The sequence below is a fragment of the Triticum aestivum genome, chromosome 1B (genome assembly GCF_018294505.1).
Source record: "Triticum aestivum cultivar Chinese Spring chromosome 1B, IWGSC CS RefSeq v2.1, whole genome shotgun sequence".
NCBI lineage: Eukaryota > Viridiplantae > Streptophyta > Magnoliopsida > Poales > Poaceae > Triticum > Triticum aestivum.
This window is the reverse complement of record NC_057795.1, coordinates 156,855,348-156,865,466: the sequence shown is the minus strand read 5'-3', so window position 1 is coordinate 156,865,466 and position 10,119 is coordinate 156,855,348. Positions and strand designations below refer to the sequence as shown.

Sequence of the window (10,119 nt, the reverse complement as noted above, 5' to 3'; positions counted from 1 at the left end):
TCATACTCAAATTGCTAATGGTAATACTTGTATTTGGACTAGTCCTTGGTGCAATGATTGGGACAATATTTATGATCACCTTAAACCTAATCTAGGTATCCCTTGTCCTAAAGTTGTTAGTGATCTTTGGAAACCAAATTGTAAGAGTTGGGATGAGGATAAAATTAATATCTTTTTCGATGATAATTTCAAGAGAAATATTTTACAAACTCCTATCATTAATGCTAATATGGACGACACTTTATGTTGGATTCATACCCCTAATGCAGAGTGTACCACTAAAAATGCTTATAAAGCTTTGATGCAGGAGGCCCAACCCAGGTTACAATCTCAAAATCACACTATTTCAGATTCTAAAATTTCTATTCTCAATCAGGTTTGGAAAAGCAAAAACCTGGCTCCAAGAGTCAAAACCTTTGCATGGAGAATTCTAAGAAGAGCTTTAGCTTCAGGGCTTAGGGGATCCAGGTATTCTACTCACATTAAAAAGGAATGTTGCAGGTGCGGCGAGGCGGAGACAGACTTGCATCTTTTCTTTACTTGCAATTTCACTAGAGCTATTTGGTTCCTATTTGGTCTCAAGTCTGATGAGTTCAATCATAACTTATATCCTTCTGATGTGATTCAAAGGATTTTATCTTCTCATCATGCTGACTTAGATCTGGATACCAGTTTCACGTTGCTTTGGAATATTTGGAAAGCGAGGAATGATCTTCTTTTTAATAAGAAAAAATGGAGTATTATGCAAGTTATATATGCTACAAACGCTATGCTAAATGCGGAGTTAATGGAGGAGAAGGCGGCGGCTCACATCAACCCTGCAAACAATAATATTTCTCCTTTTCACGTTCAAAATATATAGTTCCAAAATGCAGGTCTTTTGGCGTACAGTGATGCTGCGTACAATCCGGAAATTGCAAAAGAAGAAGCTGGTCTTGGAGTAGAAATGTTAGTAACAGCCATACTGTATTTGTTCAAGCTGCTGCAAAAAATGTTTGCCCTGTTTTGCAGGCTAAAGCTATTGGATTATCACTGTCGGCTGAGGTGGTTAAAGCTCTAGGATGGAATACTGCTATTTTCTTATCTGATTGCAGGAATCTTGTCCAGGTGGCTAAAGCAAGAAACCTTTTAGAGAGTCCAGGAGATTGGAGGATAAGACCTATGCTTGCTGAATTTCTTAATCACACTTTTTTCTTTCATCATGTGAAGTCAGGTATATACCTAGGAATGGGAATGTCATTGCTCATTTCCTAGCTAAGAAAGCTTTTATGCAAAAAGTTGTCTCTAGTTCTTTAATCTTATGCAGCAAATCTTAGCAAGCTTTGAACTCTATCTCCTTTTCTTTTGGAAAGTTGATCTCTGTACACTGTTTGGGTTGCAAATAAATAAAATCAAGGGCTCTCTTTGAGGGCCTATATGTTTTCAGAAAAAAATCGGGATCATCCGGTATCATCCGACACCAGTCGAGAGGAACCCCTAAAAAAAACCAGTCGAGAGGAAGTTTTTCTCGCGGCAGCAGAGCGGTGAACGGCGGCGGCGAAGGAGACCCTCCCCTGTGATTTTCGGGAGGGGATGGAAACCCTACCTTATGAGATTCGTGAGGCGACGGAAGTACTGGACAAGGGTCTTCGTGCCAGAGCTCGGGAGGCCGAGCAGCAGAGCAGGACGCAGAGATGCGGGACACGGCTTCCCAGCGCGGAGGAGGCCCGAAGCGAAGGCCCGGACGATGCCTACCGGATCCAGGAGATTGCGGAGAAGCAGGCGATGGAGATGATCCAATGGTACTATGATAAGCTCAAGGAGAAGGAACCGGATTCTTATCAAGACTCGTCTGATTATGAAGTCTCGTCATCGTCTGATGACGAAGACTCGTGTGAGTCTGATGAAGATAGGTGTCGCCGTGACTGGAACCGTCTATACGCCGGCGTGTTCGGCTCCTTCGATGATATCAGTAAGTCCTTCCGCCTAATTCGCTTGGCAACAATGAAAACCGCCATTGATGCACATGCTTATCAAGATCCCTCGTTTTTATCCGTGCAGCGTCTATCCCAGCCATGCGTTACACGGACAAACCTGCGCCTCCCAACTCCGCCTGGGAGGATGACACTCTACATATCTTTTCAATTGAAGTCATGGGAAGAGAGCAGCAAAAATTAGAGCGGCCGCTGGATGTGTTTGGTATGGTTGCTGCACGCGACTCGCTGGACCACAATCGCAACATTATCTTCAGTCGTGAACGGGACAATCCTCAGACCATCAGTGAGGAGGTTTGGACTCTCACTCGGGCAACTTTTAATGATTATTAGTTAACATAGTTACTAGTTAACTTCTGTTTGCTATTATGTGATTTATAAGTATATAATGTGCTTGTTTTTATACTCATCAACTGTACTACATTGTTGCCCATGGGTTTAATTAATTGTTTGGTGCAGAGTCCCTATCTAGAACTCACAGGCCCTACACGTGCTGTTGTGGTGTCGGATCGTGCGGACTTTGAGGTTAAGCTGAAAGTGAAGGGCGCTAGTGAATCCGAGGATGAATATTTAAGCTGTGTTTCTATTCCCTACAAGATCTATTCCAGACCCACTCGTTCACGCTTGGGTAATAAGCTTGAGACTAGCAAGCTCACCACACTCAAGTTCACATTTGGCTTCATTGTCAACTCTGTGGAGGCCACGATCAGCGTGAGGGTTATCAGTGGATCATGGCCACAGAGTTCTCGAAGTTTATTTACTGCCAGCACCGCCAGCATAGATCACATGGAAGTCGGTTGCTCGATTTCGGAGGCGACGGACTGCCTGTTGCCGCTGATGGCAAGGTTCAGCTTTCACGCCGTGTTGCTTCCGTCGAGCTTGCTGGTGAGCTGAGAGTCTCCGCCGAGGCACAGTGTGAAGATGAGACTTTGACTGATGTCAAAGCTTTTACACCAAGGAAGGCCAGTAGAAGCCATGGTATCCTCAACGTTGGCTCCTGTAAGATGAAAGTCACGGTTGCCTGGTCTCTTTTCGACTGCGGCCCATTTGGGTGATGCTATGCTTTTGTGAGCTGTGCTGCAGTAGTGCCATGGTTGTTGCTCACTTATCCCGTTGAATATGCTCGTAGTGGTAATTTGCATATATGAACTAATGATGATACTCGACAAAGATATTGTTTTAATTATCTCCTTGTGTAGTCCTGTTTGGTGAATCCTACCATAGTTGACTTGCGGAACGTTTTTCTGTTTGATGCTTAAGTGAACATGTTGAACACCCTGGGAGCGCACACCAGTCACCGGTCTTTATGCAGGATTGTGTCAAAATCCACTTAAAAAATCAATGGCAATCAAATGGCATTTTACCTCCAGTGGTCACTCACATTTATCACACGGACTCATTATCCATCTGCAGGAACGGATACAAGAGTCGGCCTTCAATTGCATGCCCAAAACGTCCGGCCTCATCCGGATATATTTGAAGTGCAAATCCAAAATCGTTTGGATACATTCAAAGTGCAAATCGTCCGGCCTCAGCCGGATACATTTGAAGTGCAAGTCCCAAAACGTCCAGCCTCATCCGGATACATTTGAAGTGCAAATGTTGATCCTAATAGCAATTTGACGAGGAAATCAAAGTGCATATGTATGCAATCTTTTGAAGTGTAATAAACAACGGATATTCCCAGACTGGTTGTCCGTGCCTCCTTCCTTATCACTTTGCCGTTTGCTCCTCCACGGCGCCCGCCTCTTGCATCTCTGTCGTCAAGTGCTTCAACATCCTTGCATAGACGGCTTAGCACGATCTTCGCCGCATCGGGATCTAAATCGTCCATCTTCATGGTCAATATTTTGTTTTTTTTTGAAACAGTCGCAAGCTCAACCCTCCTCTTCAAGCTTGGTTTTCTTCACATCGAGCTCGGTCTTCTTCTTTTCCGAAGTTAATCTTCTTCTCCATCGCTGCCATGAAGATGTCAAACCTCTCTGATTTCTTTTCCTCCTTGATGTCATAGCGATTGACGCATGCCTCCTTCACCATGATGTCCTTGAACTTCTCTATCATCTTGGTCGCCGTCCCTTCTCGCTTCTCCTTCTCATACTTCCTCCTCCGGATCCCCCTTTTGACCATCTTCATCTTCATTGTTGATGCCGGCAGTAGTCTTGGTGCTATGGGCAATGGATATGAGTCACTTTGGTTGCCCATTCAACTTTAACCAACAATGCATGAGGATGAAGTTTCTTTCCACCTTCAAGCACAATGTGACCGCATGGAAGGGCTGCAAAATAGGACATGGTCAACAAGTTACATATCTGGCCAAATGACCAACACATGGAACAATTTACTTGCTCGAAATTTGCGCACCACTTGGCCACCGGTTTTTGAGTATATTGAGATGACCACAATACTTGCTCACAGCTCTTGGATGGTGTACCATCGATAGGTGAGCAATTTGGCGTATGATCTCAGATCGCTTCTGTGCGGTAGGTATCGGAGTTCTAGTGCTCATGGAACCAAGTATGAACATTGGACCAAAGGGTTGGGCATCTTTGCTCCATGCCTTGAAACGGATCAATACCCGTGGCCAACCAAACATCATACAACAATTCGTCCTCCCTAAAATTGAAACTTTCTCCCCATCCCTTCTTCTTTGGGTCGGCACTGCCAGCCAATCATTCGAATCAAGGCCCGTCTGCTCGATCCAACTGCTAGGTGTACGTGTCTGGCTGCTCGGTATACAACTCTGTCTGAGAATCATTCACTTGTTTGTCCTCGAAGCCATCTCCGGAGAGGGTGATGTCCAACATATTTCCATCATCCGTCGGCGTCGCCTCCGACCAAGGCATACCGGCGAACAAAGAGTGGGCACCTAGTTGATCCACGTCTGACGTATGTGACCGGAGCGGACATCCGCGACTGGACAAGCTGTGGCGATGGCGACTTAGCAAAGTGGGGGGGGGGGAGGGGGGGGGGCGTTCAATCGATGGTCCATGGCACGAATGTGCCGGAAGTGGCTGGGGTTTGGTGTTGCTGACCAAGCTGCATGGCAACGTAGTATATGAGGATAATTGGTTTGATGCCACCATTTGGCATTGCCAATACTTGGCAAGCCAACAATTGGCAATATCAAAAAGTTGCCAAAAATTGACAACTTCTTGTGAGGTTGACAAGTAAACATGGTAACCAACCAAGCACTAGCCAATATTTGGCATCACACCAATTATGCCCTATAATCCTACACAGGGTGTTGATGACCAGGTATAGAATGACTGATTTTTTTTTTTTTGAACTTTGGCAACCTTTACTAAACGATGATCATATCTATTACAAGTGAAGGGATAAGAAAATCAGGAGGTTTCTCTCGCCACACATCCGAGGATTTCCTTGTGTAACTTGCTCAAGCTAGTGCGTTCGCTTGCGCCATTGCTTTCCCGGTCACAATGCTCTATGGTTGCCCTGCCGAAGAGTCATAATCTGAAGCACCGTAATTTGATGGATCCAGAATGCTTGGACAATTTGTGAATCATATTCTACAGACAGGGTCGAGATACCTAGCTCTTCCCCAAGACACAGCCCCTCGAGAACCGCGGCTGCTTCCATAGACGCTACATCGGTGGCATACTCCTTGAAAGAACAGGATGCAGCTATGAAAGCTCTATTCGAATCACGCAGCAGCACCCTGTTAATCGGGAAAGAGCTCAGCGATGGCATTTTTACTCATGTTTCCAGAGCTGAATAACCCTTCACAAGGCCTACTAAGGACAAGGCTTCCTGCAATGCCTCTAGGAGATATCCTGGATGATCCTCGATGCGTACGCGCCCAAGTTCTGATGGTATTTTGCGCAGAACTCTTCCAACAATCTGCAATTAGCAGAAAGAAATGTGAGTGACTGAGAAGATGATGCAGCAGGAAAAAAAAATACATGCACACAACACGATGCTTGCCATGCTTTTCTTCTTCTTTGTCATTCTTTTTCGGGAATTAAGTTTAGTTTACTACCCTATTGATCGCAAAGCACAGTAAATAGGAACAGAATAATCAGATTATAGAAAAAACATCACTTGAAAATCGCGATGACAAGGTATTTCTGAAGATTTCATTATAATTCTCCCATGTAAAAAGGAGTTGATGCGGAATGATGAGTTCAAGCTCGAACCTTGCGAGCATAGCCACCATAAGCTATTCCTCCTATTAGAGCTTCCTGGGAACCAACCTTTTCAGTAGTTCTTGTCCCTGAATTTACAAAATGAAATAGTTCTTTCAGAAGGAACGTTTTCCCAGGACAGCAATACATTTGTGAATCAAAGTAAATTCTAAGTTTACGTTGCTTTATACAATTCAGCTACTGAACGCTGTCATATACCAACTGAGCACAAATTTCATAAGTATTCTGCGAGATACGAATTAAACACAAGGAAAAAAAATTACCAGGTAAAGTCCTAGCCTTGAAAAGACCAGCTTTCTTTAAGCAATCTACAGTGTATAAGTTGGTGCCGCCAGCCAGCTGATAAAAGCCTTCCAGACCATAGTAACAGCAAAGACTTAGAAAATTTGAACAGTAATATTCCCACAGATTACTCAGATATTATTACTAAGAATGAATGTGTTTACCAAGAGGCCTATCTTGTACTGAAGTCAGATCAACAGCAAAAGAAACAGTTTCCCTTGTTGCACCTCAACCGATGTCACCACTCATAGGACGACCATCTAACTACTCGCATAAATCAAAGTAACTGAAATAAGCCCAAAGTAAAAGCATGGATATGCTTAGAGGATCAGCAGTAGCATATACCAAATGCACGGCGGAGTTCCTATCACATTAAGAGGATTGGACAGAATTTACAGAAAATATGGCTATATATATACTTCCTCTGTAAACTAATATAAGAGTGTTTAGATAACTAAAGTAGTGATCTAAACGCTCTTATATTAGTTTACGGAGGGAGTATATATTAAGATAAAAGAACTACTCCCTCCGTTCTATATTAGTTATCGCTGATTCAGTACAAAGGGAGTACATATTTACAGCTATCACAGTTTACCAGTTTGAATAAAAACATAACCTAGAAAATACCAAAATTATTAAATAAGTTCATGAACAAAGCAATCTGGAAAACATAAGAGCAATGTGAAAGATGCAATTAGGAATTTGTTCTCTTGAGAATGACCTGCCAAAGATTATACCCTTCCAGATTAGACTTCATTATCATGTACGTTGCATTCATGAAATCAATTGTTGATGCACCAGCATTAGGCAGGCTTACCTGAAATGTATGAACTTCCTTATTTGTTATACGAGTAACAGAGGGGGATTTTTAATATGAAAGAAAGGAACATGGTGGCACTTCTTAGCATCAGAACTAGCACACATGCAGACGGAGTGTGAGGCTTACTGCGACCAACTTCACATTATTGATTGACTCACCCAAGCTGTTCCAGAGCGTACTAAACATACCGATTCCCCTACAATAAAGGAAAAGTATTGTAACAACTGTGCTACATAACAGAGAAAAAGCAACGAAAGATACACCAAGGAACAGCAAACCCACTTTCCAGTGGTATGTATTTCTATTGCATCAACATCACTCCTTTTCAACAGTTCAGCTGTCGTGGCAGGATCTCGTACATAGGACATAGCACCTGAAATGATTTAAACCAAAGTTGGTAGCTTTAATAAGATACACAAAGGCAAAGGTATAGGAATGGTAAGGTTACCATAAATACATGCTGAGATTACATATGCATGTAAAGAAGGTTATCTGGAAAAAAAAGAAGATACAGCTCAATTTAATAGATTATGTAAACCATCCTGATGGCTGAAATAAAAACAAATGAAAGAAACAAAAATACAGTGCTCACTTATTCTGTCATAAGGGCAAACTGATAAGCATCTACCGCAGCCATAGCATCGTTCCATAATGACACCATCCTGCACGAAACACGAGATCATGAAGAGATAAAACAAAAGCATAAAAAGTAACCAAACCAATAGGTACCTCGAGTTTATCACATATTGGATCGGACTGAGCATGTTCTCCTCCAACCATGACCCTCTTTAGTGATATTGCATCAGCAGGACAAACTTTCTCACATGGCTTTGAGCAATTCGGTGGGCAATCTTCAGGATCAAATTCTATGGACAGAGAGGAGTTCATGGCTTTAGACATTCTTTTTTCAGCAGTTACAAAATCCTTCAGTTAAACAGACACGCGGCCAGTCCTGCTAGTGAAAGCAGGAAACTGGCTACATATATATTAGAGGTACAGTGGTAAAGTAATTTACGAATTCAAACAAGCATAGTTAAATATAAATGTCAAAGAAGACAATCATTTTGAAGTAGCACATTCGCAAATCAAATTATAATAGTAAAGATTACGTTATTTTGTTTACCAGCTTTGCGGAAATGAAGATCTCTGCAATCATCATTAACGCTAACCATCACCCAAGGCCTTTGAACTTCTGGTACAATTGAGGCTGCTACATCAATACCTTCATTCACCGCACTGACTACGGATTTATCTGCTGCACAATCAATGCAATCCACTGCATGCACAAAACTGAGCCATGACTTCTACGTATAAACCCTCGTACATTGATGTAATCACGCCAAATAAGCAAATATAACAATTTTCAAAGCAGACTTTAAGGTATTCTGTAAAATGCTTTCTATGGCACATCCATTTAATCGAGATGTGACCTACTTGGTTGAACTATCCATTAGGTAACTTCCAAGCCTATTAAAACCCTCACACTTAAAGAAGTCCCTCCATGGATATGACCTTTGCAATATGCATATGTACATATTATCGCTATAGTAACACAAAGTTCTAAGCCCTATACATTTCCCTCAGTAATCAACAGACTTAGAATGTAACCATTATTTCAGATAAGAGGGAAATTAAATGAGTTAATGTGTGGCTGAATGCAAGAATGTATAGAACCTTCATGGAATTGCATGATTCTGTTATCTTGGTCACGCGCCTGGGTTCAATAATGATTTGATTTACAATAACGCCTGTTCAGAAAATGTCGAATTCCAGGTAATTCAGTTACCAGTTCTTTATTCACTATGTAAATATTTCATCAGTTGCTAAAAGTATTATTCCGCTGTTGGTACGAAATGGTAAACTTGCACCCGGAATTATTATTTTTCAATTAAATATGTATACCTCCAGCCAGCGTGTAGACAAGGGAGAGATTCCGGACATCGGCAGCATCCTACAAGGCATAGATAATGTTTGTGAACTACTCCCAGCCCCAAAGGTCTGGTAATTAACATATCAATTACATCGTCGCCACCACTAGTTCCACGTACTTTATACTAAAAGATTAGTCTCCCAGAGCCACAGGAAGACATGAACAACATCCACGAGCTGAACTGCACAGGTTAAATTAACTAGGATTTCTGTGTAATACTGCTAATAGAAAAACACTTCTCCTCCCTGTAATCATAATCATCAATCCATCATCATGGGCAGTCCCTTCCTCTAAAGTATAATGATCTCACTTAATTACGAGGCAACCCTCAGCCAACGGGGACTAATAAGCAATAACACAACGTCGCAGCTCCGGCGGGAGAGTGCAGTGAAGGAACCAGGAGGCATTTTGCGACGGGGTTCCAGTATGCGGTACCTCGAAGCTGGCGCCACAGATGAGCTTTACCCAGTCGCCGCGCCGGAGGGCCGCGACCTGCGGCGGGTGCTGGTGGGAGTCTTCGCCGGCGACGCGGATAGTCCGGGATGCGGCGACGCGTGAGGCTGCGGCTCGGACGGCGGCGTGCGAGGCGAGGAGAGGCGGCGGCGGAAACGGCGCCACGGCCATAGCTTCAGGCGCGGTGGCGGAATGATATCTGCTTCCCCTGCTTCGCCATTGGGCCTTGAGCAAACGACTGGATTACCTGGACCCGTTCATCTGGAGATCAACGGCCCCGATCTGTTAATCTAGGTGTCTACCGTTTTTTCCCCGAGAAACCTGGCAAGAGTACTGCCAATGCCAAGCTACTGTCTGTTTCTTATCAACAATGCTAGACCTGTAGAATTTATGCATTGTGTTCGTGAAACTTATGAGGTAGCCCACTCTTTAGCAAAATATGTTTATGATAGTAATTCTTCTTGTAAGTGGGTCGATGAACCCCCAGATTTTCTGGTG

General features: G+C 43.1%; 2 protein-coding genes across 5 annotated transcripts; one reads left to right on the top strand and one right to left on the bottom strand.

Moving 5' to 3' along the window:
* The first annotated feature begins 1,440 nt into the window (after nt 1-1,440).
* Nucleotides 1,441-3,169, top strand: LOC123088642 (uncharacterized). Its single transcript, XM_044510852.1, has 3 exons — nt 1,441-1,951; nt 2,041-2,267; nt 2,433-3,169. The coding sequence occupies exons 1-3, from the start codon at nt 1,573-1,575 to the stop codon at nt 2,865-2,867; spliced, it is 1,041 nt and encodes a 346-aa protein (XP_044366787.1). The 5' UTR covers nt 1,441-1,572; the 3' UTR covers nt 2,868-3,169.
* A 2,289-nt stretch (nt 3,170-5,458) lies between these two features.
* On the bottom strand, nt 5,459-9,874 carry LOC123113222 (uncharacterized). 4 transcript variants are annotated; one of them, XR_006455972.1, is made up of 12 exons: nt 9,604-9,874; nt 9,141-9,189; nt 8,362-8,514; nt 7,968-8,104; nt 7,831-7,900; nt 7,521-7,611; nt 7,365-7,434; nt 7,140-7,235; nt 6,583-6,682; nt 6,400-6,486; nt 6,128-6,204; nt 5,459-5,831 (listed from the first exon to the last, which is right to left on the bottom strand). XR_006455972.1 is itself a non-coding variant. In XM_044534411.1 (10 exons), the coding sequence occupies exons 1-9, from the start codon at nt 9,790-9,792 to the stop codon at nt 6,163-6,165; spliced, it is 897 nt and encodes a 298-aa protein (XP_044390346.1). In that variant the 5' UTR covers nt 9,793-9,874; the 3' UTR covers nt 5,459-5,831; nt 6,128-6,162. The 4 variants fall into 4 exon arrangements, 1 of the variants encoding a protein (XP_044390346.1); XR_006455973.1 differs by having other exon boundaries at nt 6,583-6,678; XM_044534411.1 differs by lacking the exons at nt 6,400-6,486; nt 6,583-6,682.
* Nucleotides 9,875-10,119: the final 245 nt, after the last annotated feature.

Excerpts from the sequence above, each read along its gene's own strand:
- LOC123113222 (XM_044534411.1), bottom strand. The coding sequence starts at position 9,792 with ATGGCCGTGGCGCCGTTTCCGCCGCCGCCTCTCCTCGCCTCGCACGCC. Across the intron at positions 9,190-9,603 it reads TCTGTGGCGCCAGCTTCGAG|GATGCTGCCGATGTCCGGAA; the intron begins GTACCGCATACT and ends TATGCCTTGTAG. Across the intron at positions 7,435-7,520 it reads GAAATACATACCACTGGAAA|GGGAATCGGTATGTTTAGTA; the intron begins GTGGGTTTGCTG and ends CCTTTATTGTAG.
- LOC123088642 (XM_044510852.1), top strand. The coding sequence starts at position 1,573 with ATGGAAACCCTACCTTATGAGATTCGTGAGGCGACGGAAGTACTGGAC. Across the intron at positions 1,952-2,040 it reads CGGCTCCTTCGATGATATCA|CGTCTATCCCAGCCATGCGT; the intron begins GTAAGTCCTTCC and ends TTATCCGTGCAG. Across the intron at positions 2,268-2,432 it reads CTCAGACCATCAGTGAGGAG|AGTCCCTATCTAGAACTCAC; the intron begins GTTTGGACTCTC and ends TGTTTGGTGCAG.